Genomic DNA, 20,104 nt, shown 5'->3' on the forward strand with positions numbered 1-20,104 from the left:
TCTAAAGTCTCTTTCTACTTTGGGCAGACACAATGGTGGTCAAACAGAAAAGGCTTCCATGAAAGTTCTGCCCTGGGAACTGGATAGATGGCTCAGCGGTTAAGAGCACCGGCTGCTCAGAGGTCCTGAGTTCAATTCCCAGCAACCACGTGGTGGTTCAGAACCATCTGTCATGGCATCTGATGCCCTCTTCTGGTGTGTCTGAAGACAGCTACAGTGTACTCACATAAAATAGATAAAAATTTTTAAAAAAGTTCTGCTCTCCCTGCAGCTAAGAGGAGTTCGGGTGCTCATGCCAAGCTGATGAAGACAGGCTTAAAATCTTCAGTCTGTAAATTTAAAAGTCATGCTCTCTATGAATCTTTAGTTTTGTGGAGGCTAACGTTGCTACTGTAACTCTTGTTTTCTGTAGAACTCTTTTGTGGGCCTGACTAACCTAGGAGCCACCTGTTACGTCAACACCTTTCTCCAGGTGTGGTTCCTCAACTTGGAGCTTCGGCAGGCGCTGTACTTGTGCCCAAGCACCTGTAGTGATTACACCAAGGGAGATGGTATCCATGGAGGAAAAGGTCTGTAGGGAATGGGGAGCGGGGGGGGGGGGTTCCTGCTGAGGGTATTGCCAGCCTACTCTTATGAACCTGCTAAGGAGGAGATAGGAGTGTTGGCTCCGTGCCAAGGGTGATATACACTGGGGATCCACAATACATCAATAAGTGAGGCTTTTTAAAAAATTATTCTTCTCTGGTCATCCTCAGGTACACAAGGAGTCTAGACCATTCATTGCCCCTCCAAGAAAACTTAAAAATTTTTGGATTTTGGTTAGAGAGGTGGTTCAGCTGTTTAGAACACTTGCTATTCTTGTAAAGGACTCGGTTCAGGTTTCCAGTATCTGTGACTCCACCAGGGAGTCTAGTGCCCTTTACCAGGACCAAGCACACACATGGAGCACAAACACAGAGCCAGACACTCATACACATAAAGTAAAAATACAGCATTTCGGGGCTGGAGAGATGGCTGAGCAGTTAATAGCACTAACTTCTTCCAGAGAGGTCTGAGTTCAGTTCCCAACAACCATAAGGTTCAGAGATTATGAGCATGTACCACATGCTTGGCTGGAAGTAGGTAGTTTGTTTGTTTTTTTAAATCGAAACTTGCTTCTTTCTTTTAATAGATTATGAGCCTCAGACAATTTGTGAGCATCTTCAGTACTTGTTTGCTTTGTTGCAAAACAGTAACAGACGATACATCGATCCTTCGGGATTTGTTAAAGCCTTGGGCTTGGACACTGGGCAGCAGCAGGTGAGAACGTCAGTCCTGGGCTCCCACCACCCCTCATCCTCACCTCCACAGGTGCTCCTGGTGCTCCTTAGCACCTCTCTGGGGAAGACGGAAGCAGAGTGCTTGTTAAAATGTAAATTTGGACTTGGTGTGGTGGCGAACACCTGTGATCCCAGTACTTGGGAGGCAAAAGCAGCAAGATCTGAGTTTGAGGCCAGCCCAGTCTGCTTAGTATCAGGACATACTAATAATCTTTCTAAAAGAAGTTGTACCTTGGATCTTAGTGGCTTTATTTGCTGACCACCGTCTTTCTTACTATGCTTGCCATTTCGTTTGCTTTTGTTTAATGTATGTGTGTATAACGTGTGTTCTCAGGTGGTTATGGAAGCCAGAGGAGGGTGTTGGGTCCCTTGAAACTGGAGAGACAGGTGGCTGTGAGCTGCTGATGTGGTGCTGGGAACTGGGGGTCCCCCAGAAGAGCAAGAGTGACTGCTGAGCCATCTCTCCAGCTCACTGTCCTCTTTACTCTCCCTTTCTTAAAATTGTTTTGTTTTCTTAAATGTCAGGGTGTTCTGCAGATATCTGTGCACTGTCTCTGTCTCGTGCCTCTTCCCCAAAGAGGCTAAGGTGTGGGGTCTTTTGGAACTGATACAGCTGCAATTCACCCTGTAGGTGCTGGGAACCGAACCTGGGAACTGAAATGCCAGAGCAGCCATTTGTCCAGTCTGCCAACTGTTCCTTAAAACTGAATCGTGGGACTGATCAAGTATAGCTGTAGTCTTTGTGAAATGCCAAGTTGGAAATATGGGTAGTTTCTGAGTAGTGTTTGCATTAGAAGTCAGGAAGCAGGGTACAACTTTTTTCCCCCCTCATTAATTTAAACTGTAGGATGCACAAGAGTTTTCCAAGCTCTTTATGTCGCTGTTGGAAGATACTTTATCTAAGCAGAAGAACCCGGATGTTCGGAACGTCGTGCAGCAGCAGTTCTGTGGGGAGTACGCCTATGTGACTGTGTGAGTATCGCAGCTCCCCTGCCATTCCCTCTCATCTCAGGCCCAGGTTATCCTGGTGGTGGGTTATCACAGCGCCTGAGGTATTTATAGCAATGCATTTCCATGGGAACGCGTTGAAGCAGCTTCCTTGCCTATTGCAGTTGAGTGCTCCAGGTGTTGTGCTTTCTGGCTAAAGTCTTTGATGGCTGTGTAATGTGGGCTGAAATGTAAGGTTGTAATGGGCTGGCCGACTAAATCATGTCGAACGTCTGTCTCTTGGGGAGGGTTTAGTCCAAGAGTGACTGATGCCTAGTCAGTTTTGTTTTTATTTTACATGTAATACATGTGCTACAATTTCTGTAATAAAAATAATTAAGGTTTTAAATATTCCCTCCCCTCCGTCTAGAGCAGTGGTTCTCAACCTTCCTCATGTTGGACCCTTTAATTCAGCTTCTTATGTCGTGGTGACCTCAACCATGAAATTATTTCATTGCTACTTTATGATTGTAACTTTGCTACTGTCATGAGTCGCAGTCTAAGTACCTGCTTTGCAGGATATTTGGCATGTGAGTGCCCGGGTTGAGAACCGTTGGTGTAGGACACTGGGTGCCAGTGAGGCACTGCTTTCCTCACTCTGACTCGGTGTTAATTGCTTCGTCGCAGGTGCAATCAGTGTGGCCGAGAGTCTAAGCTTGTATCGAAGTTCTATGAACTGGAGCTAAACATCCAAGGCCATAAGCAGTTAACAGACTGCATCTCTGAGTTCCTGAAGGTACTTACATGTCATCATGGGTGGTTTCTGCTTGCTTGTGGCTGTGTCATTTTGGGTAGCACTTTGATTCCTAGGTACATCCATTATTGGAGGTATAAGATATACCTGCTGGCCTTGAATTCCTGACTATCAAGTCTACCCTCAACTCCCAAACAATTCTTCTCAATCCTCCTCAGTCCTCTTCCATCTTAGCAAAGGCATTCTTCCAGCTCATCAGGCCATAGACCTAAAACCCCTTGACTCTCACCTTCAGACTCAGTGTATAAGTTTGACTGACTCCACCCTGAAAATAGAAAAGCCAGCCAGCCATCCTCAGCACTTCTGCTAACCCAGTCCTGGCAGCCCCGCCCTTCAGCTTCTCCTCAAGAGACAGAACCTGCAGTCATCCTCTGAGAACCCACCAATGGCCCATGACCACAACTGTGATGGCCCTTGAGTGTCACTTGATGTCCAAGTCAGACTTCTAGCCAGGCCTCCCTGCTGTGACTTTTTTGGTCACTCTTCATGCACTCAAGCACTATGCCATACACACCTTCCTGTCCTCAAACCAGTCCCACCTCAGCTCAGCCTTCAGTGGGCCAGCTTCAGCTACTTTAGGGAGAGACTGTTCTATGTTGCTCAGCATGTTGAATGCCAGAACTGCACATGGGCACACACGCACGCAGAAATTGGTGTTAAACAGGTCTCACTTGAAGGGGGAGAAATGAGGATTTTCAAGAACATATAGAACATGAAGGAGGGGAGGAAGCTGCAGAAGGCCCAGGGGAGGGAGGGAAAGAGGGTGAACAGGAAGAGGGTGGAAGAAGTGTGGGAGCTGCTAACTCACAGTTGTGCTTTAGTTTTCCATGCTTGCTACACACTCTTGCAAACTAGTCTGTCTTATTCCTAATCAGGAAGAAAGATTAGAAGGAGACAATCGATACTTCTGTGAAAACTGTCAAAGCAAACAGAATGCTACACGGAAAATCCGACTTCTGAGCCTCCCTTGCACTCTGAACTTGCAGCTGATGCGTTTTGTGTTTGACAGGTGAGTCTGTGCAGGCAGCCGGCAGAGAAGACAATGGTAGACTGGCTTGCATGGAGCCTTTGGCTCTTCCAAATATATTTCATGATGGTGTATTGCTGGACTTTCTTGGACAAAGCAGCAGATGAATAATGATACAGAGACTTAACTGTGCTGTACCTTAGGTCTTGGCTTAGGCTGCTTCCCAGCTCATGTAACTTAGTAGCTGACAATCCAAGTACACATCACAACAGTGACAAAGTTCATCCGGAGCCTCTACAGAATTAAAAATTGAGTAATACACGGGACTTGAAACAGTGCATCCCAGCACTGGAGCAGTAAATTTTTCAGAGGCCAGTACTATACAGATAGTAGCTGGAGGTAGAAAGGGAATCTGTGTTTCTAGAAACACTTAATATTTTAGCTTTTTAATTAAAAAACCATAAGGATATGAATTGCCTTGATATTTTTGTATAATTATATACAAATAAAAACATGGGAAGGCATTTCTCATCATATAATTAAGGTAGCTCTGCACTTGGAAGGGCAGTCTCTGCTTCAGGAATGGACTGTTCGGTGTCAGAACATTGCAGGGGGCTCAGCCCTTGCTTGTGTGTATAGACTTCTGGATGGACTCCAGCTGCTTTGGAGCTTGTCAGGGATCTGGCAGCATGTGCACTCGTCCTGATGGTTTAACTGTCTTCTTCACGGCAGGCAAACTGGACACAAGAAGAAGCTCAACGCCTACATTGGCTTCTCGGAGAGTCTAGATATGGGGCCTTATGTGGAGCACAAAGGTACTGTTTTTACCAAACTGTGACTGTTATCTTGATGGAACCCTGGCCTGCTATCCATGTGCACAGCTGTGGTGTTCCTTGAACTCCTGTTTGCAGACTCTGAACAGCAGCTTTTTGAAGGATGTTACATTCATTTGTCAGAGTTAGCACACTTAAATTTTACACGTCTTACCAGATCCTGTCCCAGCTCCTTTTAAAGTTCAGAGTAGAAATGTGGTTCTGCATAGTATAAAAGTGAACATCTGCATGAACCACCTAAAAGTGAGGAAACCATCCCAGCAAATTAATATCCACTGGATGGTTACAAATTGTTCCTTGTTCCTCCTGTCCATTAAGCATTTCCCTGGACTTGATGGTTGAGTTCACTATTTTTACCTCCTGGGGTAATAATGCCAGGCATAGATAACATGTGGATTCCTCCATAAGACCCTTGGGTTTATGTATGGGACACTCAGTATAGGAGTAACTCCATACAGTGTGGTTAGTCATTGTTAAATAGTTTTTGTTTTTCTTTCTTTAAGAATTTGTTTTAGGTGTTTTGTTTTTATATGTGTGGTTGTTTTATCTGTGTGTGCATCCCTTGTGCCTGCTAAGGTCAGAAGAGGGAGGCCATTAGATTCAGTTATTGAGGGGATGAGCCTCCCTCTTGAGTTATAGAGGGTATGAGTGGATGTTGAAACTATCTTTTTTTTTAATGTTTGTTTTGATTTTTGTTGCAACTTTGTATTTATGTCAGTGTTTTGTCTGCATGTATGTTTGTGTACCTTTTTTCTTTTGAAATGGGATCAATATGTAGTCCTGACTGGGCTGGACCTCCATATATAGATCAAGCTAGATTAGAATTTACAAAGATCCTCCTGCCTCTGCTTTCCTAGTTTGGGAATTAAAAATACAAACCACACCCAGCTACTTTTTCCTAACTTTAGAAGGTTTTATTAAGCTGTGTATGATGGTACACACTTGTTTCCCAACATTCAAGAGGCTGAGGCAGGTAGATAGCTGAATTTATGTGCTGTCTCTACATAGCTACATTCCAGGTCAGACAAGACCACTTAGGGAAAACATGTCAAAAATTCTGCACTTTTTGTTGTGTGATGTGGTAAAAATAAAACATGAGCGGTGGCTACCAGTTCTCGAATGCTCTCGCTGCCTCTTACCACGAGCCACCTTCTCCCGGTTCTCTCATCCAGCCGGGAACTTTGCTCACATTCCCCACAGTTTGATAAAATCATGGCTCAAGAGTCAGTCAGATTTATATGTTAAATTCTCAATCCTAATACATCTACACAATAAGCTTACAACTGGTTGACAAAGATATAAACCACCCACCTAGATAAGACAAATTGACCTATCACCAATTAAGACCACCTGGATCTTGCTCCTCCTCCAGCCCTTGATTCTCTTGATTCTTATTCCTTCCTTCTCCCACCTCACAAAAACTTTGTCTCCCCCCTACTCTCTACTGTCCAATCATGTATGGCCTTGACATCAGCCTACAGTTGTGTTTTGTAGTTTAGTCATTTTGAGACATTCATCCCTGCCTAGAATTTACCAAATAGCCCACACCATCTTCCAGCTGTGGTAATCCTCCTGGTGAAGTTGTCATACCGCCTACCACAGTCTTTGGGTGCTGAGTGGTGGGGTGAAACGACTGTGCCTGGCTGCTGGTTGAAGCCGTTCTCATGCCTTTCTCTCTGCAGGCGGGTCCTTCGTGTACGAGCTCAGTGCAGTCCTCATCCACAGGGGGGTCAGTGCCTATTCTGGCCACTACATTGCCCATGTGAAAGACCCTCAGTCTGGAGAGTGGTACAAGTTCAATGATGAGGACATAGAGAAGATGGAGGGGAAGAAACTGCAGCTGGGGATTGAGGAAGATCTAGGTAAAATCTTTAAGTTGTGAGTGCCTTTTAAAATATAACTTTTTTGTTGATTTTTGAGACAGGGTCTCACTATATATCCCTGGTTGTCCTGGAACTTGTTATATAGAGACAAGACTGGTCTTGAACCGAGTGCTGGATTAAGGGCATGTACTACTTTGCCTGAACTGAATATAAATTTATTTACTGGCAATCGTAATCTTTGGTAGTGTCTGGCTATTTAACACCACCAGGCATCATTTGTAGCAGTTCCTGCTTCAAGGATAACCAAACCTATATTGCCACAGTGAGGACTGCCATGAAAAGGGTATAGGCAAGAGTTAGGTGAGAGTTACAGGGAAGCTGGCTGACCAGCAGGATATTGTTAGGTAGAGAGTGATTGTGTCCTCCTCTTCCCGAGGTCAAGACTTACTTAATACCTGCAGCAGAGAAACTGTTGTGAGCCAGTCTCACGACAGCTTTTCCCCTCAGCCATCTACAGCTTTGTTTGCCACAGTGGCCAGGTCTCATGGGAGCCAGTGCTCTCAGCACTTCTCTCCTGGGGTCTGAACTGAGAGCTTTGCTGTTTTGAACCAGGCCCAGGTTGTCCTCGGACTCTCTTGTGGCAATTATGCCCCCCCCCCTTTAAATTAAGTTTCCTCTCTCCCTTTCAAGATGTATTTATTTTATGTATATGAGCACATCATCACTGTCTTCAGACACACGGAGGCCAGCTTGGTTTACTTAGCAACTCCCGACCTGCCAACTGTATATGTAGTGAAACACTGTCTCCAAAAAAAAAAAAAGCCCACCAAGGGTTGGGGGTGCGAAATAACAGGGCAGTGTTTGATCTTGCCCTGGTTGGACTGGAACAGTATAGATCAAGTTGACTTCCTTTTTAGTTTTTCCAACTCTGCCCCTGAGTATAGTTATTACATATTTTATGCTCAGCAGTTAGGGCTTTGCTTTTTTGTAGTTTGTCCTCAGGATGTATTTTCATCTTTTAAAAATGGACATGGTGACACACACCTTTAATTCTAGCTTCTACAGTAGAGCCTGAGGCAGAAGGGCCACAAGTTTGACACCAACCTTGGCTATAGGGTGAGACTGTCTCAAAACATGAATGGAGTGTGACAAGTGAGAATGGGCACTTGTCTTTTTCTTACACATCTCATGGCTCGGTGGGTAAGAGTGCTCGCTGAAAAGCCTCTTGCCTGAGTTCGAGTCCTAGAGCCGCATGGTGGGTGGCTCCTAACAGTTGTCCTGACTTCTGCCGGTGCTGCCTCTGCTTGTGCATGCAAAAGGCACAGAACCTATCCCAGGACATGTTACATTTCTTTTTACATGTTGCCTTTTAATGGTGTAGGTCTTCGGCTGTCTTAGACTTCTTATGTGTGCCTGCTTTGCTGTCCAAGTGCACCGTGTGCTTCTAGTGCCCGAGGAACCAGCAGTGTGTCAGAACAGGAAGCATAGGTTGGGAGCTGCCACTCGTGTGCTGGGAGCTGAAACACTGGTCCTCTGCAAGAGCAGCCAGTGCTCTTAACTGCTGAGCCAGCTTCTCAGCTATTAGAAATCCTGTTTGTGTGTAGGTCTCCTGGGTACCATCCATTTTGTTTTTTCTAAGACAGGGTCTCTAAATAGCTTGGTGCTTGTTGTTTAGGGCCTGTGATCCCCAGGGATCTGCCTTACTCCAAAGCCTGAGCGTTGACATTGCAAGTATATGCTGCTGTGCCCAGCTTTTCAAATGTGGACCCTGGGGAAGGAATCAAGTCATGTTTGTGCAGTGAGACCTTTATTCACTGAGCCATATAAGTCATATTTTATGTACTCCCCTCCTCCACCAAACCTCTTAACCCATCTAGTTGTCTTTTAATTTCTTTTTCCCAGCAGAACCTTCTAAATCCCAGACCCGTAAACCCAAGTGTGGCAAAGGAACTCACTGCTCTAGAAATGCATACATGTTGGTTTATAGATTGCAAACCCAGGAAAAGAACCACACAATGGTTCAAGTCCCAGGTAACCTCTTTTCTTGGATTGTTTTTGGGAATGCTTTAGAATTCTGTACTCTAGGTCAATTAAAGATTGCCACCATAGTGCTCATTGGGACAGATCTGTTCAGTGTGGTAAATGTTACTGAAAAGTAAGTGCTGGTCACAAATTTACCAATTTTTAGCTTTTGGAATGACTGAACCTTGGGCTATTCTATTATCCCACCCCAAAGAAAGTCAGAAGCAACTTTTAAAAAAAAATTATTTATTATAAGTACACTGTAGCTGTCTTCAGAACTCATTACAGATGGTTGTGAGCCACCATGTGGTTGCTGGGATTTGAACTCAGGGCCGCTGGAAGAGCAGCCAGTGCTCTTAACCACTGAGCCCCAGAAGATAATGTCTCTCCAGCCCCAGAAGCAATTTTTAATTATGTTAAAAGGAAAAGGTAACCTAGATTGAAGTTTGGTTTTGTTTTGTTCAACTTCTCGAACAAAAGAAGTCGGAGCACTTGGTGGTTCCAATTCTGAGCATTCTGCCTGAATATTTTCAACCTGGAGGTCTAGCAAAAGGTGAACTCTAGTGGAGGATTCCATTAATGTGTACTTATCCATTTTAGAATAATGTATACACCAGTGTAGTCTTTGTCTTTGGAAACAGGGATAAGATTGGTTTTTGTGTTCCTCTTTTGGATAGCCTTTCTTCAAGAGCTGGTAGATCGGGATAATTCCAAATTTGAGGAGTGGTGTGTTGAAATGGCTGAGATGCGCAAGCAGAGCGTGGACAAAGGCAAAGCGAAGCACGAGGAGGTGAAGGAGCTGTACCAAAGGTTGCCTGCTGGAGCTGGTCTGTGAGATATTCCAGGACAACACTATTGCCATTGAATGCCTGGGGTTTGGTTCTGTGGTGTTTTTGTCTTTAGATGTTGCAAAATGTATATGAAAAACTTGTTTCCTCCTCTTAGAGTCCAACTTCATTAACACTCATTATGCTAATTGGCAGAATAGACTTAGAGAATCCCATATACACTTTGTCACCTCCTTTTCAAAGAGGGAGACTGTTAATGAATGAAATCCTAGGTCAACACATTCTGCACTCATGACCGGTAAAGCTCACCTAAGCTGGTGAGCAGCTTAGGGAAAGTGCTTGCCACCAAGCCTGCCAACCTTGAGTTTGATTTTCAGGACACGTGGCGGAAGGGAGCTGACTCCTACAGGCTGTTCTGAGCTTAGCTCCTGTGCTTCCCCCTCCTCACCACAGACACAGAATGAAAGAAAAGAGTATTTTTAATGTCAGATGTGGTGATGTATGCCTTTAATCTCAACAGAGACTGGCAGATCTCTGAGATATAGGCAAGTTCCAGGCTGGCCACAGCTATGTAGTAAAGCGTTTTTCCTAAGAGTATTAACTGACATACATGTGTACAGTTTTTAATATGAAATATTAAGCTAGAAGTAGGAATCTTTGGTTACTTCTCTGGCTTAGACTTATCTACACAACCTGTTCTTTTTTGTGTGTTATTTGAATTTATCTTGTGCCTTCAGAGGCTGCAATTTGTTTGTGACAAAGCCAGCCTTACTCCTACATGTGAAAGAGAACAGTGCGTCAACATAAAAAAATTTCTGTTCAAGCATAAATATATTGAAGTCTTTTTGCTTTTTAAAATTAATTTCCCATTCCTGGTGTAATTTTAAATCAAAACTAACTTTGAAGTCACTGGGTCTGTATGAAAAGTCTAGATGTTCTCTGGTGACTGGTATCACTCAAGGACAGAGCACACTGCTCACTCAGATAGATCCTGGTTTCTACCCTAGCACTCAAAGGGGGGGGGGGATCATTCCAAACTGCTGCTTAATTTGATTAAATTCCTTCTTTGTGGCTTGCTTCTTGAACTGTGCTAGAAGAGTCACTGACCTGTGCTTACTGGAAGTGAACCCAGGAGGCACATCACTCCATTCTGATTAAAAGAGTTGGCCCTGCTTTCTGTTCTACCAACTGGAGGCAGTTTCTGTACTGCACGTGAAGGACCTCTGCCCCAAGACAAAACGGCATGAGGCAGTGAAGTGAAGGCCTCGGGGGAGAACAAGTGTTGGGATCTGGAGAGGCCCGATCAGGAGCACCCTTCATGGTGCTGAGATCTCCTCTGTGCCTTGCCCATCAGGAGTCTCACTAGCAGAGACTCCTCGTTCTGAAGCCACCATTGTTTTATATTGCCTTGGTTGGCAAATTTTAGCCTGTGAACATTCTCTTGAAAATCCAAGTCTCACCAGAAACTCCAACTCTTTGGCTCTGTATTTACACTCAGGTGCCTGACTTCTAGGTAAAAGTGCTGTTACTATTCAAGCTTCTTGACTGTTTTGTTTAAAATTCATTGATTTTTATTTTTGGGACCTTGCTTTAAACTGACTTAAGATATTTGGCTTTAAGATGGTTAACTCTGTTGCTCAGAGTGGCCTCGAATTCATGGCAATCCACCCAGTGCTAGGATTAAAGGATCATCATCACTGTGTGTAGGCCACACTCTTTTATAGTCCTAGACACTGCAAGACTTATTACCCTAGTAAACGAACTCAAAAGCTGGACATATAGGATGTAAGATCCGAATTGTGGCCATGGCTTCTGCTTTTTTCTTCCTGTTCTTAACTTTAAAGCCAGAAGTGATCCCCCCAGTCTTTGGATCTTAAATCTATTCATAATCATTAAAAAGCTAAAACTGCAAATAAACATTGTATGTTTTTGGTGGAATTAGTAGCTTAGACAGCTGGACTCTGACCCACCTGTCCCTGCATCCCAGTATGTACCACTTGTATGTATTTTTAGTCATCCTAGGAACCCTCCTTACAGTGGTTAGTTTCTCACCCTAGCTCAGACTGGTCTAGAACTCACCATATAACCCGATGGCCTCAAGCATGGTGAGCCTCTAGTCGGTCCTCTGGGGCTAAGCATCTTAATAGCCAAATGCGTTTGGTTTATTATTATAATTATCACCATCATGAATAGAAGGTATTGTCCTCTGTTCACCTCCTCCTGAGAGCTGGAAAAACAGCACACCTGGAGAATTAGTCCTTAAGTGGGACCCTATATCAGCCCGACTACCTTGAAAAACTTAATAATAAATAATCCTCAAAACCCTACTCCTAGACTTTGTATCAGGAAGTAGCATTATCTTGGAAACTTTATTTCTCTCGGATATAGGTCACCCCAGCACCTCATTCTTTTGATACCTAGTCTAACCTGATAAAAAGCCCAAAATTCCGGAGATGTTTTGAGTATAATTGGCTATGATCTGATTTGGGGTTCAGAATGACTAATCCTGGGGATTGAATTTGGGGGCAGTACACTTTCATTCAGAGCTGTCACTTTCCCTCCGGGCTGTGCCTCAGAAAGGCGCTTGTGTTACAGTTTTGCTTTCTCATTTCTTTATTGGTGATGCTGGGGATTCAGCCCAGGGCTTCCTTGTGTTAAACAAGTAATCTACCACTGAACTACAGCCCCAGCCCTTGCTGTGCTGATATCTTGTAGAATACCACTACCATTTTACCTGTTCTATGTCTTACGGTCTTCTCTTATATATATATTGTTTAGATGTATAATTAACTTTTCTATATCTCTTTTCTTCCAAAAAGCTCAAAATGCTTCACATATCTTATCTTTTACACTCAGCAACATCTCTGTGAGGTAGGTAGAAGGCAGGTATTATTACCTTCATTTTGCAAATTAGAAAGCTCTGCAGCATAGAGAGTCTAAGGGACTTGGCCTCACCTGGCAATCACCACCTTGCCTTGTGTACCTTAGTGCTGATCAGAAGAGGCCATGGCTGTCCAGTTTCAGAGCAAAAAAACATCTGACACTTTGTTCACCCCCTCCCCAAAACATTGAAATGTTTTACACTTAAGATTCAGAGGAAGTTAGCTTTCTGTATGTGATGGGGAGACTGGAGCTGGTCAGAACGAGCTTCGCAGTGTCTGCCCTCACATCTCACCAGAAGTAGCACACAATACAAATTCATGAATTCAACCTCTGTATGTTTTCTCCTATGTTTTATGCTGGGACTCACTGGAGATTTTGTAAGTAAACAAAGCTGTCCCTTTATTTTTAATTTTGCCTTTTGTGGAAATTTGGGACTCCCTCTCACCAAAGTAAAATTCATTTTGAGATTAATTGGTATTAATTTTTGAACTTCAAAATTATTAATTCTGTTGTCGTGCACTGCATCTCAAATATGTTATTTTCTTGAAATAATGAAATGACTATATCATAAAGATTTTGGGAAGTCATACCTTTTCCTTAATCAACCCCAGCCTCCCCTTGGGTGCAGGAAAGCTGAGTGTTGAAAGGAGCCTGTGCAGGTGGTTGTAGCTGACAAGGTTAATTTGTAACTCAGAGCCCAGTACTGGCTACTTATTTTAAAAAGTAAAGGAGGAAGTGGCAGTTTTTCTGTTCAGCACAGGGAAGCTCTGCTGTGATCTCAAGCAAGGCACTTCTCTGTGTGGATGCCTCTTGTAGAATGTGGCTAATAATACCCGCCGATCCCATAGGGCTCTGTACAGATGTGTTTCCATGGGCACCTGGAGCTCACAGGAGTGCTAGCTAACTGGGTTTGTAGTTACACATCAGGCACCTCCCAGCAATTCTGATCCTGCTGACTTAGAACCAAGCTTGCACTGTCTAGAGGACAATGGCTTATATCACTCAGTCCAAACTGTAGAATACATAGTTTCTTCATTCCTCTCTCTCTCTCAGAGCCCTACGAGTTTGTCTCTCTTGAATGGCTGCAGAAGTGGTTGGATGAATCAACACCCACCAAGCCTATTGATAATAATGCTTGCCTGTGCTCCCATGCTAAGCTTCATCCAGATAAAATACCAATTATGAAGAGAATATCAGAATATGCTGCTGACATTTTCTATAGTCGATATGGAGGAGGCCCAAGACTTACTGGTAAGTCAGGGCAACTGCTCTGCTTGCACAGAGTGATGCCTAGACTTTGCAGAATGGATTTGCTGAGTGAAGCTGGGCAGCTGAGGGGCTGCAGACAAAACCGTTGCTGTATATAACTGAACAGCCAATCTGTTTACTTCTGGCTTCTTCTCAAGAAGTTTTCTATCCATTTGTACTTAACTTTTTCCATTTGTTCAGTGTATCTTTTGTCAGCATGAGGAGCTGGCAACATGGATTCCTTTCTAATCTCTGGTGAGGCATGACCTCCAGTTCCCCTTTCCTGAAGTCAAGTTCTATCTTTGTTTATGCACAGCATTTAATTAAATGCTATAGGCTTCTCTGTCTATATATAGGATTTTGCATTCTAAATTATTCATTCAGAATTAATAAATCATGCAATCAGTGGGAAACTTTTTTTTTAATCTTAATTTTATGAATGTTTAGCTACACCATGTGCATGTGCGGTGCCAAGGAGAAGCAGGTCAGAAGATGACATCAGACTTGACTTAGGAGGACTTAAACCTGAGTCCAATCAAGAACAAATGCTCAGTGCTTTTGTTTTTGAGTTACTGCTGAGGCATCTCTCCAGCCCACAAGCTCTTTCAAAGAATCAGAGTTCAGGATCAATGTGGTGGTCAGAAGGTGAAAGTATTTGCCACAATTCCTGCTGACCTGAGCAAATCCTGGGATCCCCATGATGGACGAAAACATGCGCACGCACACACAGTATGTGCCCACAGTGATAATAAATGAAATTTTATTTAATAAAAGAATTACACTGCATGTGATTCCTAGAATATCTGTGCTCTTGAGTCATGTCTGCCTGAAGACCATTCATTACATCTTAGAAGGTCAGATGGTTGACTCTTCCTGCTTTGGTCAGTCATTTGCTTTCCAGTACCTTTGCTGTGTGGTACGTGGTGCTTTAATGCCACAGTTAATTACAGCTGATAAATACCATCTCTGTACGAGGGTCTGAATCAGCAAAACTAGGATGTGCTGTAAAATTTTGTGCTTTAGATTTAAAATTGTACTTTGTTCAACACAAAAAAGATTCTCATAGCCAGTTGCTATGATAATGACGTCTCTTGGATACCTTGCTTCTAGTGAAAGCCCTTTGTAAAGATTGTGTTGTGGAACGCTGTCGCGTACTGCGCCTGAAGAATCAACTAAATGAAGATTACAAAACTGTCAACAATTTGCTGAAAGCAACAACAAAGGGGTATGTTACAGCATTGTTTCTGAGAGCCTACACTATTGCCAGGTGGTTGTCAGGCAGCTGAGCTGGCTGTTTGAAAGTGGGGTAGGTAGACAGAGCAGGGCAGTCAGGTAAAGCTTGTAAGGGGAACATGGCTCACATCTCCGTTCCTAGCACTTTAGAGACTGAGGCAAGAGGGCAGCCTGCACTACATGAGTGGTTGCCCTTTAAACTTTTTTTACATTCATTTATTTTATGTGTGTGCCTGTGTCAGGAAGCATGCGCAGACATAAAAGAGGACAACTTTCAGGCATTGCCATTCTCCACCATGTGTGTCATAGGGATTGAACTTAGGCTCGTTGTATTGGCAGCTAATGCCTTTACTGGTGAACCCAGGACTCTTTTAAAGAAAGAGCAAAATCTTCATTGGATTTTCTATGGCTTTGTGGATGATGGGCTTGGCTTGCCTTGCCAATGTGAAGAAGAGTTGAGATTCAGTGATCTCAAAGTAAAGAGGAGCACCCCCAACACAACTTTGTACTTATCTTTCCCTATACCCCCACAAATTCTAACATGCACCACACAAATTTTTTTTTAAAAAGATTTACTTATGAGTACACTGTCGCTGTCTACAGACACACCAGAAGATGGCATCAGATCCCATTAAAGATGGTTGTGAGCCACCATGTGGTTGTTGGGAATTGAACTCAGGACCTCTGGAACAGCAGTCAGTGGTCTTAACCACTGAGCCATCTCTCCAACCCCCACAAATATTTTAAGTGAAAGTAAAGGCATTTTTATTTAATTTACGTGTGTAGGTGTTTTGCTTGCGTGTTTTTCTGTACCTCACATGTATGGCTGTTGCCCACGGAGGCTATAAGAAGGCATTGGATCCCTGGGAGATTAGGGTACAGACAGTTGGGAGCTACAACATGGGTGCTGGGACTCAAACTCAGGAACTCTGGAAGAACAATCAGTCTTTCCACTGAGCCATCTTTCCAGCCTTTAAACTAGGATTTTTTAAAAATGAATTTATGTAGTGTTTATTCTGTTTAAAAAAAAGAAAAAAAAAAAGCCAGATAGAGCCTTCACTTTATTTGCTAGAAAGGAAAAAGAGAGGTCTTGATTTGACTGTGTGACTCATTCAGGTTGTACAGGAACTTGTGTAGAGAAAGTATCCCAGTAGGCCTGGGAAAGTAGTGTGCCCTTCTTTCAAGGACGATGTGAAGTTGAAAGGGGACCTAAGTTGGACATCCTTAGGAAACAATATTAGAAGTGTGTTGACCCCAACTCCAGAGCACCTGTCATTCAACCAAGAGCAATGAAGTGATGGCATTTGCTGCACTCATGTCATTCACTCCTCTAGCTGGCCTGAGCTCCCTTTGGGGTCATTCTACAGGACCTGTGTGTGTGTGGTAAGAGCGTCTGTGCCAAGGTACAGCTGGCTGTGCAGAAAGTGATCAAGTTGAAGGCCAGATATGATTAGCAGTGGATTTTAGTTTGATGCATGAGAAAGAGGGCAAGAGCGGAGACGGAAGTAACACCTGAAGTTCAGTAGTAAAGTGTGAAAATGGCTCACATCAGGAATTGGATTTAAAAAAATCAGTTGTGTGCTCAGTGATTGATTTGAATGTTTGTAATTATTCATTTTAGTTGTGGGCTTCCGGGGACAGAAAGGAGGGAAATTGGAAATCACTTGCTAGGGTTTTAATGATCTCTCTTTTCCACAGCACTGATGGATTTTGGGTAGGAAAGTCTTCCTTGCGTAGCTGGCGCCAGCTGGCTCTCGAACAACTAGATGAGCAAGATGGTGAGGCGGAGCAAAGCAACGGGAAGATAAATGGGACCCCCTTCAATAAAGGTGATGGGTTGTCCATGCTTACTCTGTGTGCTGTGTGTGAGCACCAGTCTCTTTGTCCACAGGGCAACTCGTACCACCACAGCTGCTAGATTGCAGTTACTCTGTAGATTTGTGTCCCTAGCCTTTTCTGAGGGAACTCATGTCTACTTAGAGAGTTGGAACATCTCAGTGGCAAATAAATCTTCACTGTGGTCCCCTTCCTAGTTTGGGGTGTCTGATCAGAAGTCTGTAAGGGCTGTGCTGTGCTCCACTTGCTCTTGTGTTCTAGGCGGCAACACTAGGCCAGGGCCTTTCAGTCTTCATTTACAGTGAAATCACCTGTGTAAAATTTATGTCCATGTATGTTAAAAATGTTCATTAAGTCTCAAGGTCTCTTAGGGGCAAAAATAATATGTTCAAGCTTTTAATGTTCTACTCACAGACTCAGCAGGGCCTGTTCTGTTCCAGCAGCAAGGGAGTGAGTTCAATTCATGTTTTGGCTGAGGATAGTAGCCATTTTAGCAGTGTGATCTCTTCACCTTGCCCCAAGGAGCACAGGATTTGGGCAGTTTATTGCTTGTCCATTCTTTGACTGAGCCCTGCTTTTAGACAGGAAATCGTGTTATTTTATACCTAGCAGTAAACAGATACCAAAGGAAATTAAGGCATTTAGAGTGACTTATAGGTCTCAAATGGAGATTGTGATTCTGTTACTAATTTTGAGATCAGTTGCATTTAGGATGTCTTGTGAGCAGTTATTTTCACCCAGACTTACGGTACTGGCCATGGAACCCAGGGCCTCAGGAGCTAGGCAAGAGCCCTGACCACCTCTGCTATTGTCTTATTTTCAAATACTGATGTACATACATGCATGTTTATTTTTATATTCATTCAGTTTTTTAAGCTGTGTTGAAGTTATGTATTTTCTACACTAAACACTACCCTCCCCCCTTTAACAGATAAGGTCTCATGTAGCCTAAGCTGCTCCCAAAATTATAGCTGAGGATGACCTTTACCTTCTGACCTTCCTTCTTCCTGTGCTCCACCACACCTAGCCATGGTAGTCCTACTCCCTGCCTTTTTCCCTACTCACTGCACCGCACAGGGGAGCCTGAGCTTGGCGTCTTTCTGCCCAGCTTAGTGCTGCAGCTGCAAGTGTGCACACCGCCCAGGCTGCCTCCTACCTCCCACACACTTGAGATTATAGGTGTGTGCCTCCACACTTGGCAGTAAGAACCTTTATGAAACTTTAGTGTGTTCTGCTGTCTCCTGTCTTGACCTGAAAAGCCCTTGAAAAAAAGTCTGGTTTCCAAATGTTCGAGATTCCTTCCTTTGATCCATTTTGCAGCGAGAGTACAGACAAGCAAGGGCAGGCAGGTATTTACTGTAACACAGACTTCCTAAACAGCAGTATGTGTCTCATGTTTCTGTTCGACCCCTGTAAGAGCGGATGATGAGAATGACAAATGACACCAGAGTTCATTGGACTTGTAAATGTCAGATTTAGAAAAAGCAAATTTTAGTGGTTTATTATAACTTTACTCATTCATTTTAAGACAAGTTTTCTCTGTATACTGGTTATCATGGAACTCTGCTTTACAGATCAGCCTGGCCTTGAACTCCTGGGGGAGATCTGCCTGCCTGCCTTTTTATCCTTCTTTTATTTAGTTCTGTGTGTGGGGAGATCTGCCTGCCTGCCTTTTTATCCTTCTTTTATTTAGTTCTGTGTGTAGCCCTGGATATCCTGGAACTCATGCTAGACCAGACTAGCCTCAACCCATTTATTTTTTAAATAAAGGCCAGGTTGTCTCCAGATTTTTCTGTGTTCATTGTCCCCTGTGTTGGGATCACAGCAGGCTTATTTTAAAATGATTAGCTCTCACTGAGGTCTCCCCTTCTAAGGGAAAGGAAAGCTGCCCTTCTCTGCACAATGGTATAAGATGAGGGTCTGATTTCAGAATTATCTTGTTTTGCTGCTTTTACCTTTGAATTACACCATCATGAGTGGTAACTCTCTGTTCCTTTTGATTAGATGAATCAAAGGAAGAAAAGAAAGAAGAGGAGGAGGAACTAAATTTTAATGAAGACATTCTGTGTCCTCACGGTAAGCCAGAAGCTTGAGTCTGTTGTTGGTTTGCATCAGTTTGACAGGTCTTGTTCTACACGTTCCCTGAGGTGGCAACCCTAATGGTTTATTTTGATTTTTGAGCTAGAGTTTTATTGGGTAGCAACTTGGGATAGCCCTGAACCTCCCAGGTGCTGGGATTATAGGTATATGTCAGAACACCTTCCCGAAAGTTCGAGTATTTGAGAATTTATAATCCCAGAATTGGAGTCGGAAGTCCAAATGCGTTTTTCTGTTAGGTAGATTCTACACCACTGTTTTCAAAAGTCAGTATAGATCATGAGACTTGCCCCACTCAGTGCTGTCCCTGTTCACTTACAGTGCTTGGGCTCTAGAAGTTAAGTACAATCTCAGGAGCTTAGGGTTGCTATTTCTTTCCTTGTTTGGAAAGTACAGACCTGTTTTCACTGTTGGACCGCATGCAGGAAGAGGGCTCAGCAAACCTGTGTTGAGGGTAGAACATACTTAACCCAGCTCTGCTCTATCTTGTGACCTCCCCCACCCTTAGGGCAGAGCATTGAATCTTGTCAACCTTGTAGTTTAGGTTTTATATGTGTTGCTAAATGCCTCTTATAGGACAGAGGCTGACAGCTAACCATCTCATAAATAATGGTGATGTGTGGTTTTCTACTCATTTATTTTTGAAAAGGCTCATTTGTAGTCTTAAGTTTATATTAAATTTGGGGAGCATCTTGTCAGTGTTTATAGAGTGACATGTCTGAAGAGCTTGCAAGGGACCTTTTGCTAAGTGTGGTGGAGCACCCCTTTAATTCCAGCAGTCAGGTGGAAGTGTCAGGTGAAAGGTGATTTCTATTAGAAATTTATCAAATCGATTTCTAAGCTAATCAAAGCAGTACCATAGGTTTTTAAATCAATTCTTTTTTGACAAAATTCAATAGCTATGGTATAGTTTCAAGCTTAAATTACTCCCCTTGCCTCAGCCTTCTTAGTGCTGAGATTCTAAGTGTTAAGCTTCTGGTAAGGGGCATGCTTCTGTGCAAGTATTAGGTCGAAGACAGCTTCATAGGGTTGGTCTTCTTCAGCCTTTACATGATTCACAAGGGTTGACCTCGGGTTGGCAGGCGTCTGCTGAGCCATCTTGCCTGTCCCTCTGGTCACCTCTTGATTTTGCCAACTTTGTGTAATTTTTCTGGTGTTGTATACATCCAGTGTGTGGGTATATTTTGTGTGGTATGTCTGGGCGCACAAGTCATAGGAACCAGAGGACAATCAATCATGGACACCTTTCACCTTTTTAAAAAAGCACCTCTGCTGCTGGAGAGATGGCTCTGCAGTTCAGAGTGCTTGCTTTTG

At 43.4% G+C, this 20,104-nt stretch overlaps 1 protein-coding gene across 6 annotated transcripts in view; it reads left to right on the top strand.

Annotated features, from left to right (window-relative positions):
* The window catches only part of USP48 (ubiquitin specific peptidase 48), a 55,221-nt gene that overhangs the window by 9,105 nt on the left and 26,012 nt on the right, over window positions 1-20,104 (top strand). For 4 of the 6 annotated variants that reach the window (XM_080921048.1, XM_080921049.1, XM_080921052.1 and 1 more), the window contains exons 4-16: window positions 413-569; window positions 1,172-1,299; window positions 2,167-2,291; window positions 2,934-3,042; window positions 3,936-4,069; window positions 4,760-4,842; window positions 6,543-6,722; window positions 8,586-8,714; window positions 9,383-9,532; window positions 13,430-13,627; window positions 14,735-14,849; window positions 16,556-16,686; window positions 18,698-18,769. In XM_080921048.1, coding sequence (XP_080777174.1) covers window positions 413-569; window positions 1,172-1,299; window positions 2,167-2,291; window positions 2,934-3,042; window positions 3,936-4,069; window positions 4,760-4,842; window positions 6,543-6,722; window positions 8,586-8,714; window positions 9,383-9,532; window positions 13,430-13,627; window positions 14,735-14,849; window positions 16,556-16,686; window positions 18,698-18,769 — 1,711 coding nt within the window. The remainder of the gene's footprint in view (window positions 1-412; window positions 570-1,171; window positions 1,300-2,166; window positions 2,292-2,933; window positions 3,043-3,935; window positions 4,070-4,759; window positions 4,843-6,542; window positions 6,723-8,585; window positions 8,715-9,382; window positions 9,533-13,429; window positions 13,628-14,734; window positions 14,850-16,555; window positions 16,687-18,697; window positions 18,770-20,104) is intronic. The other 2 variants (XM_080921050.1, XM_080921053.1) reach the window with 1 other exon arrangement.

The sequence above is a fragment of the Micromys minutus genome (assembly GCF_963924665.1).
Source record: "Micromys minutus genome assembly, chromosome: 9".
Classification (NCBI taxonomy): domain Eukaryota; kingdom Metazoa; phylum Chordata; class Mammalia; order Rodentia; family Muridae; genus Micromys; species Micromys minutus.